Genomic DNA, 17,292 nt, shown 5'->3' with positions numbered 1-17,292 from the left:
CCTGCGATGGCAGAGGTCACCCCTGGGACGCTCTGCAGCACCCCTAACCTTCAGCCCCTTATTGCAGGGGTGGGAGGTCCATGGAGATGGCCTCGCGGGCACCACTGGGGGTGGTCCATGCTCTGTACATGTGTTATTCTATTCTGCCTCATAGCCTCCCTCGGTTGGCGGTCATGTCACTACCTTCTTTGTACAGATAAGGAAACTGAGGCACATGAAGTCTAAGTGAATCTGTGATGGGACCTGGATTGTTCACCGTGTCAGCTGCAGCCTCTCGTTCAGCTTCCATCCGGCTCATGTGGCCTGTTCTCCCCACCTTACCACCATCATCCGGGGTGTCTCAGTCAGCACTAGTGGCTCTAATAACACCATGGACCAGAGGGCTTATACCTCAGACTTCCCAGTCTCCAGATCTGCGGGAAGTCTGAGGTCATGGCGCCAGCACATTCCGTGTCTAGTGACAGTCCCCCTTCCTGGTTGGTAGACAGCCATCTTCTTGCTGTGAGGCCTGAGGGACTCAGGGTCCCTTTTATAAGGGTACTGATCCTATTCATGAGGGCTCCACCCTCCTGACCTCATCACCTCCCACAGGCCCCACCTCCAAACCATCACATCGGGCATTAGGATTTCAACCTATGAATTTGAGGGGTAGGTACATAAGCATTCAGTCTGTAGCAGAGGGGGACAGACCCCAGGACCACCCAGGCTCCCACACCAGGAGGGCCACGTTTGGTCAGGCACACTGCAGGCCCTTGGAGCGTGCGCTTCTCCCTGCACGCCTGCCCACCCCGTCCTGAAGAGCGGCCTCTGAGCACTGCCCTGCATGGGGTGGCTGGCCCTGGCCCTGGCCCAGGGCTTTCCCTCTTGCCAGCAGCTATTTTGTCATATTTTGTCAAGCAACACCTTCTTGGAAAGGCCAGCCCGCAGCTCCGGGGTGGGCGGTGTACACTGGTGGGTCCGGCCCAGGCCCTGATCCTGAGCTCTGTGTGGGGGCAGGACTGACTGCGTGAGCCCGGGGCCTCAGCCTGCCTGCCGGACACCAGCCAGCTAGTGGTGTTGGAATTTCCTGTCTCATTTTAACTCCCCCCACCGCCTCCCCCCAAGTGAGACAGAAATGCTTTTTAATTGCATGCTGTGGAGTGCCATTCAGGATATTATTATTCTTATTAAGTGCTTCCTGTGGGGTGGTGCCTGGGCATCAGGAGGAGGCTCCGGAGGCAGCCTGTCCCAAGGCTTATTATTGGGAATAATAATGCCATTTGCATAAATCCCGGAAGTGGACTTGCCTGGCTGCTGGGAATGAGGCTTTCCTGGACTCTTCTGCATTTTCTTGCCTCCTAGCTCTGATGCTTTGGCCGCTACTTCGTTCCCGCTGGGAGAGGACTTGGCCATCTGAGTCCACACGTCTGAAGGGTTGGCCTTTGAAACTGTCCAAGTTTCCAAGTGAACTGAGGCCACCCCAGGCGGAGGGAGGAACGCACGTGTGCCATCTCCCGGGGCTTCTCCCAGTCCTGGCGTGCACCTTTGCCTCATCCCTCATGATGCTAAACCCTCTGCCACCACTACTGGTAAATGGGATGGCGTGGCAGTGCCCAGGATCTGACCATCACACCCAGGGATGTCTCAGTCATCAGTCGTGTTGCCCTTCTCCAGATGTGGACATTCCCCAGCTAGTACAATGCGTAGCAGGCATGAATAGGGGAAATAATCTCCTCTTCCTTCCCGGTGCCAGTGGGAACTCTGGAAGGATGGAAAAGTTAAGATAAGCCAGGTAAAGTGTGGCCCCTGAGAAGTTGTGTGAACCTCACCTGGGCACTTGTTATAGATGTTGAGTCTTAGGCCCTCCCAGCACTGAAGCCAGAGCTCTGAGGATGGCGCCCAGCGTGGTACTAGAACAAACCCTACAAGTGATTCTTGGTTCTGAGAAGCACTGATGTTGGTACCCAGTAGGTGTTCCACAGTGTGCCTCCTGTTATCTGTGGCACGTCATATAATCTCTGGGAGGACCCTGGAAGGAGGTGTGGCTAATCCTGTAATGCAGGAGAGGTCACGTGGTTTGACTGGGCACAACTCTGTGCCCTGGTACAATTGAGTCCTCTGGCCACATTGCCTCTGAGCCTGCACTGCCCACACTGCCCACACTACCTCCGAGTCTAAAGAATGCATCATTCTCCCCCTTCCTTCCAGCTCTCCCCGTCTTGGCTGCTAGGGCCCAGCTCCAAAACTGCCTCTTCCAGGGAGGCTTCCTGGCTGCTCTGGATGCCACAGAAATCCCCCTTCCCTGACCATTCCAGCAGCCTATGCACGTGGAGCCTGCTGAATCACATGGGATCCAGCTCTCCAGCTTTGCAGAGTGCCCCTGGTGTACTCCCTATGGGCAGGAATGTGCTTCTTGTTCTCTGGGGCCTCAGAGCACTCAAGCAAGGGTGTTCCTACGGTGACTCTGTGAGGGAAGCCTTGGTGGGCTGGTGGGCCCAGAGAGTGAACTCCATCTTTTGGGCTGTGTAGGCCAGGGATTGAGAACACTGCCCTGGGTGGTGGGCAGCTGGTCCCTATGGATTCTGGGGACGGCTAAAGAGCTAGACCCTCTGGGGCCTGAAGCCAGTGCAGGTCAAGGCCATGTCGGAGGGGCCATGCGTCTGAACTGCATCATGTCCCTAGGCCAGGCCTGTGTAGCTAAGAGAAGGATTGTCCCATCTCTTCTTTGGAGCTGATGCTATCATTTCTGGTATCTTCTGGGAAGTCCCTAGCTCCAGAATCCCTGAGAAGTGGGATCCTGGGAGAGCCCAAGATCTCCACAAGAAAGGGAGAGAATATAGAGTCCTGTCCGGTAGGATTTGCAATGAGCCCAGCTTCAAATGGCTAAAACATAGACTGTAACCATGCAGGCAACTAGTTAGCATCCAGCATCTGCTGAAGGGCCTGCTAATCTTCCGGCGCCATTTGCACAGAAAATAAGGGTGCCAATCACTGTCCCTTCCCTGCATGATCAACATTTTTCATTTTGTACAGCATGCACCTTCCTTCTCCAAAGATACAGGCGTCTCTTGCTGCCTGGGTCCTTCCGTTAAAGGGAAAGTGACCTGGTAAGTCATCTGCACTTGAGTATGAATTTGTTTCCATGACTTTCCCAAGGTCTGTTTGCTTTTAAGAAAACTAATGAAACTTCTGCCCTGGGGTATTACTTAAGATGCAAGGAATTCTAAGGGAAGGGAATGTGATCCATTAGTCTTTAACAGGGAATCCCAAGCAGAGCCCCCCAGACTGCAAGAGAAATTGGAGGCCAAAGGAGCCCTTTCCTGGTCCTTCAGAGCATGCCCAATTGGAATGCCCCCATTTCAGCTTATTAGAGGCAGCCTGGAGACCATCAGAGTGTCTGTGATGCAGCCTACAGTGCTGCATTAGCCAGGATGGCAGCCCTGGGGCACAGGCCAACTGCCCAAGAAGGGTATGGGGATCCACACCCTGCCTCCCAGGGCCCCAGGGACCACACCGATATACGTTTCTGTCTCATCATAACCCCAACCGGTGTTGTACTAGGACCGGGCCTGTTTCTGGAGACACCTGCCGGCGCCTGCCCTCGGCCACTGCCAGGGCAGCGCAGCTCTTCTTACAGAAACCCTTTGCTTCCCTGGTCCCAGGCCCAGAGCATACCGGCCCACGTGCTCCCACCTAACAGCCCCTGTGGTCTTAATGGAAATGACCAGGGTGAATGGAGACCGTGGTAATCTCTAGGGTGTGGACAGCCCAGAGGGCCGGGTGTCCCTAACATGTCCGGTCTGCTCTGGAGGACAGCTACTTTGACCCCCCCACCCAGCCCCTCCGGCTCCAGGCCAGCCTCCCCAGGCCTCTCTGAGCTCAGTCCTCAGGGCTGCACCCCCTTGTTGTAGCAACACATGACTTCATTCGAGGAGAATCCTCTGGCTGCTGACGCAGCTGCCCGGTCATGTTTCGATGACCCAATTTTCCCGATCCTGTGTCTGAACCCTCTGCTGACCCCGCCCCGTCCTCTCTGGCAGAAATTCACCGGAGTCGTTATTAATGGGACATTAACTAGACCCAAGCTTCCGGAGGAGGGTCCTCCCTGTCCCCTTTGCTTAGGCCAAGGACACTGCCAAGGCCAGTGAACGGTCATCCCTGGGACCACCAGACAAGGAGCACTTGGCTTTTAAACCTTAGGCAGAGAGATTCTGAGTTTAAAAATCAAAATCATGGCACCACCATCCTCAGCTTCCCAGACCAGTCGTCTTTCTGCGTAGGATCAAAAACAAATGTGCATTTTCTTCAGAGGGACGGGGGCAATCCATCGAAAATACCCAGTTTAGAGTTTCTTCCTCAGAAACTTAAAAAGAGAGCCATTTCTTTGAAATGACATATGGGATGTGTGTGTGTGTGTGTGTGTGTGTGTGTGTGTGTGCGCGCGCGCGCGTGTGTGTTCCCGCTTGCCGGAAGGACATGATTTAGTTTGGATTCTTTTTTTACTTAAAAAAAAAAAAAAAAAGAGCCCACAATGAAAACAATGTGTGGAAGGATCTCATTCAACATGTCACTTGAAGGCAGCTCTTGTTCTTTGTGTATATCTTCGTGTTCCTTGGGTGCTGCTGGCCTCTCGACAGAGGGATTTCCCACCAGGGCCCAAAGGAGAATTCCTCCTCCTGCAGCCTGGCGGAGGGGCTCTGAGCAAAGCGTTCATTTCTGAATGAGGGCTGCGGGGGTGGGGGGCGACAGGCCATGCTGGTCTGAAAGGGGTACTGAGACCTCAGATGGGCCAGCTCAACCTTCATCCCTTGGATGGCCTGGGATGCACAGTTTGCCCCAGAGACAGCTGACGGGGGCACAGGTGACAACCAGGGGCTGGTGGGCTGGGCATATCCAGAAGGTCGCTGGTCCCTAGTAGTGAGTTGTATGGATAGGGCCACAGTGATGAAGCAGTGCCTGTACCCCAAGCGCCTATGCCCTGCCCAGGGATCCCTTTTAAGCCCTCAACGTGTCACGGGCTGGGACAAGCATAGCTCTTTCTCCTGGGAACAGGTGACCTTTCACAAACAGCAGGACTGTCCTGTAGGGAGGAACTGAAAGCCCATCTGATCCCCATTGTACAGGGACGCCTGGGTGGCTCAGTGGTTGAGCATCTGCCTTCAGCTCAGCTTGTGATCCCTGGGATTGAGTCCTGCATCAGGCTCCTCACAGGGAGCCTGCTTCTCCCTCTGCCTCTGCCTCTCACTCAGTGTTTCTCATGAATAAATAAATAAATAAAATCTTTTTTAAAAATTCCCATTGTACAGATGGGTAACGTAATGCTCTGAGAGGAGACATGGTTTCCCCAGTGTCCGTGGCCTGACCCCCAGTCCTGATTTAAGAGAAAGCTACTCCCTCTAGTAACTTCCACAGCCTACACCCCAGAATGGGGGAGGTGGGGTGCAGCCTCAGCTGCAGCAGGACTCTGTGGGTGGCTATGTGTTATGCCTCTTCCCAGAAGCCCCAGGCTCCTCCTTCCCCATCACACATGTGTACACACACACACACACACACACACACACACACACCATTCATACACAGCAGCGGGCTTCAGCCGTGGTCTCACCTCCATTTCATGTCCTCCTGGTAAACTACCATGAGCACTTCATTCCTGCAGATTTTATAGCTCATGAGACCTGCATGAAGTTGCATTAACCCTGAGAAAAGCACTCCTAGCTAGCTAGTGAGGATGAGGGGAAGGTCTGGGCTCTGAGGGCATTAGAGGACTGCCTTCCACTTCTGCAGATGGCAAGATGAGCGAGGAAAGGACCACACCTGGGTGCTGGGGGACAGCCAGTGGGAGATCTGGGGTGAGTACAGCCTGGGATGCAGCGAAGAGCCAGGAACTGATATCTGCAAAGCACTGAGAACAGGGCCCAGTGCTGCATGAGCGTTTGTTAAATATAATACATAGGGTGGGACCAGAAGAACCCCAGGGATTGCCCTTGCTCCCAGGGACTGCTCTGAGCATTCGTTTTGGCTGGACAGAGGGAAAATCCCTGACCAGCTCTCTTGGGCCTCGGATTCTCCCCTAGTTTCTGTTGTTTTTCAGCTTTGTGACTTTGGGCTGAAATCACCCATAGCCTCCATTTCCTCATCTGTGAAATGGGCACAGTAACACCGCCTGGCTGCTTCATGGGGCTTTTGGGTATGCAGGAAAACATTCAGATACATACAAATTATTTTTATTTTATTAACAATACTATAATCTGATCTGCGTGGCCACGTTAAAAAAAAACAACCCTCAAAAGGCCCTTTCTTGAACATCTGGGGAGCTGGACATGGCTTCCCTGCCAATTCCTATGGGAGTTCAGGGAAGGCCAGCTCGACTCCCAATACATAAGCAGGCCAGTGCTGACCCTCCTCCCTCTGAAGGCTGGCAGGGAGCTGGGAGCAACTTGTCCCACATGGCACAGCTGGGAAAATTCTATTCACAGTAGAATAGGGACTTTGGGCCTCCAAATATTAGTGATAATTGTCATCTACAGTAGTAATATTTATGGAGTGTTTTTTCTATGCATAGAAAGCACCCCCGCTGCAGGAGTCTTTTATCTGCAGATTAACCACAATGGTGACTCAGAGAAGGAAAGAAGCTTGCTCACTGTCATGTGGCTGGTGAGCAGCAGGTCTGATCTCGGGGTCTCTGACTCCCAGGGGCCCCCTGGGCATCCTGTCACTGCCACCAGAGTCACACCCGGCCTTACCTGTCAGGGGACACGGGCGGGCCTAAGGGGATGGGGTGGTCAGTCATTCCAGCAATCTCCCACTTCAGAAGTGAGGGCCCAGAGGGATGGGACAGCATGGCTGCTGTCATGTCTGATGGCCGGGTCCCCCAGGAGCCCAAGATCTGTGGAGTCTATTTGGCAAATTGATTCAGTCAGGGTAAGAAGATTCGCTGTTTTCATTCTCGTACCTGTGGAAGGTGCCAGTATTGAGGAATTATGAAGATGAATTTGAGTATGTAAAAATTCAGGTTAAAATTTCAGAGGGAAAGTTTTCTTTTAAGGATTCATGGTGTTCATGGGCTGATTCAGTCAGTGGAGTGTGCAACTCTTGATCTTGAGGTTGTGAATTTGAGCTCCGTGTTGGGTGTAGAGATCACTTAAAAATGAAAAAAAAAAATCTTTTTTTTTAAAAGAGAGAGTATATGCAAGTGGGGGGTGGGGAGGGGCAGAGAGAGAAATCTTAAGCAGACCCTGTGCCCAGTGCAGAGCCTGATGCAGGGCTGGATCTCAGAATCCTGAGATCAGTACCTGAGCCAAAATCAAGCGTTGGATGCCTAATCAACTGAGCCACTCAGGCACCAAATTAAAAAAAAAAAAATTAAAAAAATTTTTAAAAAAATTTCACAATGTTCTACCCAAGTGTCTGTTGAGTCGCTGGATAATCAGATGTGGTATATCCATGTACTGGAATATCATTCAGCCCTAAAAAGGAACTTCTGACACATGCTACACACTAGATGAACCTTGAAGAAGTCATGCTAAGTGACATAAGCTATGTAGATAAGGACCAACCCCACACGATTCCACTCATATGAAGTATGTAGAATAGATTCATGGAAACAGAAAGGCGAGTGGTGGCTGCCAGGAGCTGGGGGAATTGGGGGAGTGGGGAGTTAGTGTTTAATAGGGACAGAGTCTCAGCTGGGAAAGATGGGAAAGTTCTGGAAATGGATGGTGGTTGTCCACCAATCTGAATGCATTAATGCCATGGAGCCATACATTTAAAAATGGTTCAAAATGGTAAATTTTATGTTACACATATTTTACCACAATAAAAAAAAAAATTCATAGTGCTACTAGGACGGTCCCAGGATCTGTTCGCACGGAAACCGTTAGCAGGATTACGTGTGTATGTTCACTGCAGAAGGCTGGGCAGTCAGCTGACCTGTACGTGTGTAAAACAAGCCCGTCCTCGGCTCTTGCAGGGACTCGGGGATTCAGACTACACGCACGCCCGCTGGCCCGTGGCCTTCAGCCTGAGTACGAGTTGACTGAGAAATCTCCACTTCTTAGCCCTTTCCCCAGTCTAACTACTTTTTAAAGAGGCTTGTTTTCCTAAAGCCTATCATTATGTTTGCCTCCAGGGACCCAGGAATTTTTTTTTTTTTTAAATAAGCAAAGAGCATCCTACAATTATCATGATGATTTGTTGAGGGCAGGCCAAGTGCAGACGGGAGGCTGACATGACTCTGAAAGCAAGGCTCACGTGCTGGCGTCTGCGTCTCGGAGGCACCCACCAGCTCACGTGGGATCGGCAAATAATATGCGGAGCTGGAGAATTAACGGACCCACGTAGGTGCCCGCTGTCCGCCGCCACCTGGACGACGGGGCAGGTGCCTGGGTGGGATCGCCCCCGCCCCCCCCCCCCCCACCACCACCACCAGGCTGGCCGCAGTCAGGAGCGGGCCCTGGCCTCGCAGATGGTTCTAGGTAAATATTTCCAGCCAGGGTGACTGCAGCATCCGGATGCCGTAACCCGGGGCCGCTCCAGCCACACGCAGCCGGGGCCGAGATGGGCAGCAGCCTGCCGGCTCTGTCAGGCCTGATTTGCGGCTGAGCCTGTAATCTCCCCGAGTTCAAAGAGCGCTTAGCTGCTTGTCTTTGTCAAGAGCGCGGTTGGGGATCTTTTATGTGAAAGATGTTGGATTCTCGGGCTGACTTTGATTATTTATTCATCCCCCTCCATGGGTGTGTGATAGCCAGGGCACCGTGGAGCCCCCTGTCCTGGCTACTCTTGCTCTGAAATTCATTGAGCTTTAAAGCCCTTTGAAAATTGCTTTTTGAGGGAGGGGAAAAGTTTTTGAAGGCCTGTTTCTCTCTCCCATTCCACAGTGCCGCAGCACCTTTTGCCACCGCTCCATGCTCCCTTCCCGATTGACATGAGACACCAGGAGGGAAGGTACCATTATGAGCCCCACTCTGTCCACAGCGTGCACGGGTAAGTTCTGCCCTCTGCCCGCCGCCCCGGCCTATAGTTACCTGCCACAGGTGGGGGTGGGGGGAGGCCGGCAGCCTCGGCCACCTGTCCTGCCTCTGTGTGTCTTTCTGGAGTTTCCGACATGCACTGTCCTAAGCCGACAGTCACCTTCGCCACCAGGAGTGCACTGACCCAGGACCCTGCCTGAGTGTGTTGATGGGACGTGAACACTCAGCTCCCTCTGGTTTACCTGAAAAGGAAGCCCTGCTGGGCTGGCACATCGCCACTGCCAAGGCTGCGGGCTGTCCCTGGGTGTCCATAGCACCTTGAGGCTCTGTTTGCACCCATGCAGTGGGATTCCCTTCAGGCCAAAGGTCCTATATAAGTACGGTGACCTTAGGGGCGTTTGGGTGGCTCAAAGGGTTAAGCATCTGCCTTGAGCTCGGGTCATGATCTCCAGGTACTGGGATCGAGCCCCAGGTTGGATGCCTACTTAGCAAGGAATCTGCTTCTCCCTCTCCCTCCGCCCCTCCCCTGGCTCGTGCTCCCTCCACCTTGCTCGCTCCATCTCAAATAAATAAAATCTTCAAAAGAATAACTACGGTGACCTTAGTTATACGTTCTTACAGTACTGTAATTCATAGCACCCTTTTTATGTGTCCTGGTTTAAACACTATGCTATAGAGACACCCTGCTGCTGAGGACAAGCTCCGCATTACACTTTGGGACCTCCTCCCCGTGCCCTGCTTTGAGGCTCCCAGGTAGAAGGGGCGTGTCCCAGTGCCATCTCACTAAACCTAATCCTGTCTCTCTTTATTCCCACCTGAGCCCTCGAAGCCTGCAGCCAATGTCACTTTTCTTGGTCATCACGACTCAAAGACAGCCCCACTCTACCCCATCCATTCTGCTTCCAGAGGGGAGGCCGAAACCTTTGCCCTACCCCCGCATCCCTGCCGCTCCCCACACCTGCCTTGCTGGGAGCCTACTGCAAAGGAGCAGGTGGCCCATGGACCCACCACCTCATCTGTCCACACCAAGATGCTGGTCACACAGCCCTGCCACAGATTCCTATGCCTCCGCTCCTGCTGCCCACCTGCCTGGAATGCACCCTCCCCATGGGACACTGGGACCCCCCACATGAGTGGGCGCCCTTCCCCGGAATGATCTGTTTTCCCCCCTGCTCCCCAGCAGGCTCTGAGCCTCCTTCTCATTGCTGCCTTGCTGACGGCTGATACATAATAGGTCCACGATCAGTGTTTGCTTAGTGAGAGCACTGTCTGCGCGTCCCACCCATTGGAGACAGCCCATACTTCCTGCCTCTCCCAGCTCCTGTCTGAACGAAGTCAGTAAATTCTTACTGAGCACTCCCTGTGCTCAAAGCAAGCCCTGGGCCTGATCAGCAGGCCAGGGGCTGAGAAGGTCCCAGCCCTCAGGCAGCTCCTGTGTCTGCGCACCCATCACTGCCTCCCCACGGCAGAGCAAATCGGGGACCTTCCATTTCTTTTTTAAAAAGCATCTTTCACTTTGAAATAGTTGCAGACATGGGAAAACAATTGCAAAAATAGTACAAAGATTTCCATGATTCCCTCCACTGGGCTCCCCGGGGTTCATATCCTAAGTGACTAAAGACTGATACAGTATCATTAAACTAACTTGTAAATCTTGTCCAAAGTTTCCTCAGCTGCCCCAATAAATGTCTTTTTTTTTCCGTGTTTGGGATGCAGTCTTTGCCATTTAGTGGTCAAACCTCCTTTAACCTGGGATGTAGTGGCTTAATTTCTCTTTTACAACCTGGACCCTCTTGAAGGCCAGTACAAAATGTCCAGTTGTCCTCGACTGGGGACACTTGCCTAAATTTGCCTCAAGATTAAATGCAGAATAAGCATTTGGGAGAATAATACCCTAAAAATTGTGTGTGCCCTCCCTAGTGTGTTGCATCAGGAGGTACATGATGGCAATAGTTCTCGTTCCTGGAGATGTTCATTTTTCTCATCACTAGAGGTCACTTAGTTAAGGTGACGTCTGCTGGGTCTCTCCACTTTAAAGATGGTCTCTCTGTAATTAATAAGTTCCTGGTGGGGGCTGACATTTGATAATATGGAAATATCCTGTGTCTTAACTACTAACTTTAATATCCATCGTCGGTTCTTGACAGAAATCATAATTATTAGTATTCTTCAAATAGTGATTTTCTTTAAGATTTTTATTTATTTATTCATGAGAGACACAGAGAGAGGCAGAGACACAGGCAGAGGAAGAAGCAGGTTCCCTGTGGGGAGCCCAATGCGGGACTTGATCCCGGGACCCCAAGATCATGCCATGAGCCAAAGGCAGCTGCTCAACCACCGAGCCACCCAAGCATCCCTAAATAGTGATTTTTATTTCTATCACAGCTTCCACATTTTTTGCCTGGGATTCTCCTGTAAGGAATAGTCTCTTCTCCCTCATTTCTTTCTTTCTTTGATCATTTATTTATACCAAATAAATGCATGGCTAGTCGTGTTATCCTGAGTTATACTCTGTCATTGTCACTATTTCCGTGTGGTTGAAATGGTCCCACATGTGGGCAATTGGGAGTTCCTTCAAGTTGTCTCCCCCAGGTCTTTTCAGATGTTGTAAACTTCACATTTCATGTCAGTGCGTGTGGCTGGTTCTCCCTTGACTAGGGCCTGCTGCTGCAGGCACCCTGTGCCCGCCTGGCAGGTGATGGGGCCCTTTCAGCCTTCTGCCCATCCCTGGGCCCCTGCGGCTGTAGGGGCTGAGACCACAGCTCTGGCAGCTATCTTCGGGGCGGGGGGGGGGTGGGTTGCACATGTTTGGAGCTAGTTGGTCCCCCAAAATCCCTTACTTGGTGGCATCTGAGCATCGAAGGAGAATCACGGAGCTGAGTTCCCATTTGGGAGGGGGTTGGAAGTGCTGACTTCCTGCTTTTGAGAAATGTTGGGCTGGCTCAGTGACACAGACCCTGGGCACAGCAGACCCACAGGGAAGCCCCCCCTGAAGGGGCCAGGTGCTGTTCGGAGATGTGGGTGGTGCTGGTCATTCCCTGAGGGCATGATCCACATAGGATGACATCACTGTGAGGTGACTATCTTGGCTCAGGTGTCCCCACATGCCTAGAGACCTCAAGAGAGCTATGAGTAGACCCCACCATTGATGACTTACCATTTCTCCTAATAATCCCGACCTACTGACCAGACTCTGTTGTACATACTTCACTCATCTCCCCTAACCCTCTCACAACCCTGTGAGGTGGACTTTTTGTATCATTCCATTTTACAGGAGGAGGAACTGAGGCAGCAAGGAGACATGAAATACTAACCACTAGGGTTGCCTGCTTACAGAGTGGGAGGGTTAGAAATCTAGTTACAGCCTTCGGAGCCCAGGCCTCTCTCTTGGGAGCACATGGATGACCACCGGTCCCCTGGGAACCTGTTAGGAATGTGGATTCTGAGGCCCTTGGCCCCACTGATGAGTCTGAAACACTGAGATGGGACTCGTATTTGGTGTTTAACATGCCCCCCACTCAGGGACGCTGCTACAAGCAAGGCCCGGGCACTGGATAGGGAGCCCTCTGCCGTCCCCGCCTTGGGCTGATAGAGAGCTAGGAGGCCATCCCTGAGTCTTCTCCAGGCTTTGCCATTCACCAGTTCTGGGTTGGATACAAGTCATGTCCCCTCTCTGGGCCTGCTTCCTTCCCGGCCAGCAAGGGGTGGGAGCACCCAGAGAAGTAGAAAGTCTTAATGGCAAGCAGCAGAGGTCTGGCCAGGCCAGTGGGCCTGTGGAAGTGACCTTGTCACTCACTGGCCCGGATGGCTCTTAAAGTAGACTCGATACCTGAAGGGGGTGTATCAGTCTCCTGTTGCTGCTATAACAATTACTCAGTGGCTTAAAAGGATACTCAGTTCCTCTCAGACAGTTCTGGAGGACAGAAGTCTGAAGTAATGAAGTAAGCCAAGGTGTTGGCAGGGCTGGTTCCTTCTGGAGACTCCAGCAGAGACTCTGTTTCTGTGACTTTCCTAGTTCCTAGAGGCCACCTGTGTTCCTCAGGCGGGGACTCTTGCCTCTTGTCACATTGCCTTCTTCTCCCCTGCTCTGTCCTCATATCCTTCTTCCTCTTCTGTAATACTTCTCTTCCTCTGCCTCTCTTCCAAAGACACCTGCAATGGCTTTTTGAGGGCCCACCCAGATAATTGAAGCGAATCTTCCTTTCTCAGGATCCTTAACTCCATCACATCTGCAAGGCCCCTTTGCCCTAGAAGGTTACAGTCACGGATTCCAGGGATTAGGGCATGGACATCTCTGGGGCTTATGTGGGATCACTGAGCCCCAGTGGCCAGTGTGGCATCACCCAGTAGAATACAATAAAGGGTGTTAACAGCATGTGCAGGGCCTCTGAGGAGGCTGGGCTCTACACGGGAGGCTGGTGTGCAATATTAGGTTCACCTTCCTGATGGCCTTGTGAGCATAGATGCTGAGCTCCGAGAGGTGCACCAACTTGCCCGTGTCATCCCTGCAAGGGAGACATGCTGGCCTCCCCTCCCCAGGCAGGGAGGGGCTCTCCTGGTTGACACCCCAGTGATGGGCAGCAGCACTGTATTCCCAGAGCACCCTGCTGGAGTGGGGTCCAGGGGCTCCCCACTAGCCTCAGGGCGGTTGGTCCCCACCCAGCCACGGAGGGACACAGCGAGTGCTTCGGGGCAGGCCTGGTGCTCTGGAAAGTCCACCCCTTCACCCTTTCCCACTGGTGCCTCAGGTGGGAGAGGACGAGGCCTACAAGGAAAAAATGGCCCCAGTAGCTCCAGCTTCTGTGATTAATGCGGTTGGAGGCTGGTGCAGCGCCGGATCCATCAAGCCTCTGCTGTAGCCCACGCCTCCTCTGCGGCGCCACATGTGTCTAATTACACGAACATTTGCGCAGCAAATGAAGTGCGATGTCGTCTCTTGTCAGCCTCAGTGGGGGCCTCCGCCTCCTGCTCCGTGCCAGGGCCGCTGCCCCTTGGCTCCCGGGGAGCTCGCAGCCCTGGGATCGGGCGCCTTGTGTCCACCACGCGTGCTGCTCACCCTCCCATCAGGGCCGCAGGACTGCTCTGTCCCCAGCCCTGCCCGGCTCCCTGGCCTTGACCCCCAGGGCTGACCTCCCCAGCCTTGGGAGAGCTCACCAACCTGAATGATGAACCTCAGTTTTGTCATCTGTAGTAGGGCGCAGTGTTAGAACCTACCCCATCTACTGGGTTATTGTAAGAGTTCGAGGGGTTATGTAAGTAGAACTAGTCAAAACAGTTTGGAAACATTCAGTTGCTATTTGCATTTGCTTACGGGGTGGAGGGAGTGTCACTGCAGGCCCAGAGACGGCCATGTGGCCGAGGCAGGCTGTGGCATGACCTTCAAAGAGGATTCTCTTGGTGGCAGAAGAAGATGGAAAACAGAACCGAAGGAGCATTGGGGATGCAGAGAGGAGGGTTTTTTTTTTGTCCCAGTTGAAGAATCTGGACTTTATCTTGGCAACCAGGAACAAAAGGGAGTGGTCAGATTTATTTCCAGGGCACCTGTAGGAGCAGTTAGGGGATGGATTGGGGTTGGGGGACACAGCAAAGGGGCCTGCCAGAGCTGTCACCATGTCCCAGTGTCCAGGCTGACGACCTTCCATCCTCACAGGCCACTACACAGGGAAGAGTGGGGCATGGGGTTCAGCGTGTGGAAACCCAGCCAGCATGCCAGGATGGCGTCTTCGTAGATGCCTCTGCTCCATCCCAACAGAGCCACCTTTCCCCATCCCCTGGCGATAATAAACCCGCAACAGGATTTGCCTAGCTCGCTAATGCTCAGGTGGTTCTAGCAGAGTAAACGGCACCGCCCTTGGACTCCTGGACAGCATTTCTGATCTGTGTAAGCCACAGTGATGGGGAGATACATGGGTAGAGGGGTTGTTCTTGTTGGTCAGGTGGGGTTCTCTCGTGACCCACCTTCCCCACGGGGATACGATCCTGAGAGTCCAAGAGTCCCTTCTCAAGGGCGAGAAGAAAAGGCCAGCCAGTGGACGGGGGTAAGCACTCCCTGCAGACTTTACGTAGCCTTTTGACTGCTGGTGGCAAAGGGGACCTCTTGGGATCCCCTGCTGGCCCCTGCCCCTTGGAAACAGGCTTCCAGGTATTGTGGGGACATATCGAGGCATGGCATGGCAGGGGCCCTAGCTGGAGCTCTCTGTTTGCCCCAAGCAGGAATGAGGGCTGCCCTGAGCCAGGATCAACCCATGTCCCTTTGGGGAAGGTAGAAGCTCCTGGTCCAGGAGGCTGGGGTCGACCTTTGACTCCCCATGTTACTTACAGAGTCCTTCTCATCCCAGCCCTGCCCTGGGGCTTCAGAGAGGACCAATTCCAGCTGCTTCCCGCCCAGAAGGGTTACTGAGACCATCCCGTGCTGCAGCTCTCATACCTGGCTGCAACTCAGGTGTGTCTTAAAGATGTACATTCCCTGAAGTTCTGGTTCTTTCGGGCTAGGGTAAGTACTGGGTATCTGCTTGTTTACCCACAGGCCAGAGTTTTATACCCAAGGAAATAGGCCCAGACCTGTGTGTTGGCTTTCCAGAGTCCTCGAACCAGCGGGATTTAGCGCTTTTTTTCCCTCAATGATATTGACTTCGAAGTATGGGGTGTTAAAAATCCCCTGGTTCCTTTTTATCACCCGTTCATAGACGCAGTGTGCACAAGTTGACCTAAATCTTTCCATATTCTCAGCTCGCAAAAGGGGATGAGCATATGGAGTGAGGGCAGCTACAACATCTCAACCACAGGAAGGACAATCCCCTTCTCGGTCCTCTGGCCTGGTTCCACACCTGACCTCTGACATCCATGAGCCCCAGCACCTGTCCAGACTCTAGATCTGACCACCACTAGTCGCTCCCCTGCAGACCACTTCATCTTGAGCTGTAGTTGTGAGCAGGGTTCCAGCGGTCACGGCCCAAGGCCACCCTGCAAGGCAAGGAGAGAGGAGGAGGGAGTCTTGCTGGGGACAGATGGCTCTGGGGCTTAGCTATCAATTCATGTAAAGTCAACATGCTGGCCCAGGTACTTTAAGAAAAAAGGAAACGCCAGCTGGTGGGTGCGAGGGCCTCCGCCTTCCCACCATCATCTGCACACTTTGTCACCCGTGCAAATTACCCAGAGCCCCCTGGGAGAGCTGTTAAGGATGTCTGAGGCCACCTCATCCTGGTGACTGCATACTAATGGGGACGTTCAGCCCCTCTCTTGGTGTGCTGCACTTCAGAAAGTAGTTGCTCTGCTATTGCTGGCTGAGCTCCTGAACCTTCTAATCTGGAGGGATTTGAAGATGGTTTTTCCCAAGGTCAGTGTTCCACAAAGACCACACCAGCTCGTCGTGAGATTAATAAACAACACAAGCCGGAGCGGCCTGTGTCGTCCCGGGCCCCTGACAGCCCTGTCCTTGGCCAGTCACCGCAGGGCAGAAAGATAGTAATATTCTCTCCTTGATTCTTGGCACCACACCACTAGGTTCACGGGTTCAGAGAGAACTGGCTCTGTGTTTTGCAAAGAACATTCTCTTCCCTCAGCAAATGTGTGTACTTCTTTTCAGAGATTTGTGGGAGAAAGGAAGAGACTATGGGAGGGCGTGTCTGCCTGGCTTCTGAGCTAAGTTGACCACCGGAGGCCTTGTCCTCCTCCCTGGAGTCTTAGCTGTTCTTTCATCTCCAGCGAGCGCTCCTTCAAACCTGCTGTAACTGGGGCCCCTGGGGGGCTCAGTGGTTGAGCATCTGCCTTTGGCTCAGGTCATGATCCCAGAGTCCTGGGATTGAGTCCCACATCAGGCTCCCTGCATGGAGCCTGCTTCTCCCTCTGCCTGTGTCTCTGTGTCTCTCATGAATAAATAAAATCTTTTTAGGGGATCCCAGGGTAGCTCAGCGGTTTGGCACCTGCCTTCGGCCCAGGGCGTGATCCTGGAGTCCCAGGATCAAGTCCCACATCAGGCTTCCTACATGGAGCCTGATTCTCCCTTTGCCTGTGTCTCTGCCTTTCTCTCTCTCTCTCTCTATCTCTCTCTCTCTCTCATGAATAAATAGAACCTTTTTTTAAAAAAATCTTTTTAAAAAATTAAAAGTAAATTTAAAAACCTGCTATAGCTGACTACCTCTTCAGAGCCACTGGATAGCAGGGAGACTCAGAGCCCAGAGACCTCTGGGACTAGGCAGCTGGTGGGGCAGCTGGCCCTCCTCCCATGGCTGTCTGAGGACCAAGCAGCAAATAGGTATAGAACCTTGGCTCATGGTGATGTGAGTGGCCCTTAGAGACCCCTGTGAACAGCAGGATGCTGGGGCCAGGGTAACTGAGGTGCACC

At 52.9% G+C, this 17,292-nt stretch overlaps 1 protein-coding gene across 1 annotated transcript in view; it reads left to right on the top strand.

The window, feature by feature from the left end:
• Nucleotides 1–17,292, top strand: part of GLI2 (GLI family zinc finger 2) — a 255,864-nt gene that overhangs the window by 186,103 nt on the left and 52,469 nt on the right. The window contains exon 3 of the mRNA XM_072757539.1: nucleotides 8,856–8,961. Coding sequence (XP_072613640.1) covers nucleotides 8,856–8,961 — 106 coding nt within the window. The remainder of the gene's footprint in view (nucleotides 1–8,855; nucleotides 8,962–17,292) is intronic.

This window comes from Vulpes vulpes, chromosome 5, assembly GCF_048418805.1.
Source record: "Vulpes vulpes isolate BD-2025 chromosome 5, VulVul3, whole genome shotgun sequence".
In the NCBI taxonomy this organism is placed as follows: domain Eukaryota; kingdom Metazoa; phylum Chordata; class Mammalia; order Carnivora; family Canidae; genus Vulpes; species Vulpes vulpes.
Note: the sequence above shows the minus strand (reverse complement) of the source record. Positions and strands in the feature narration are given on the sequence as shown.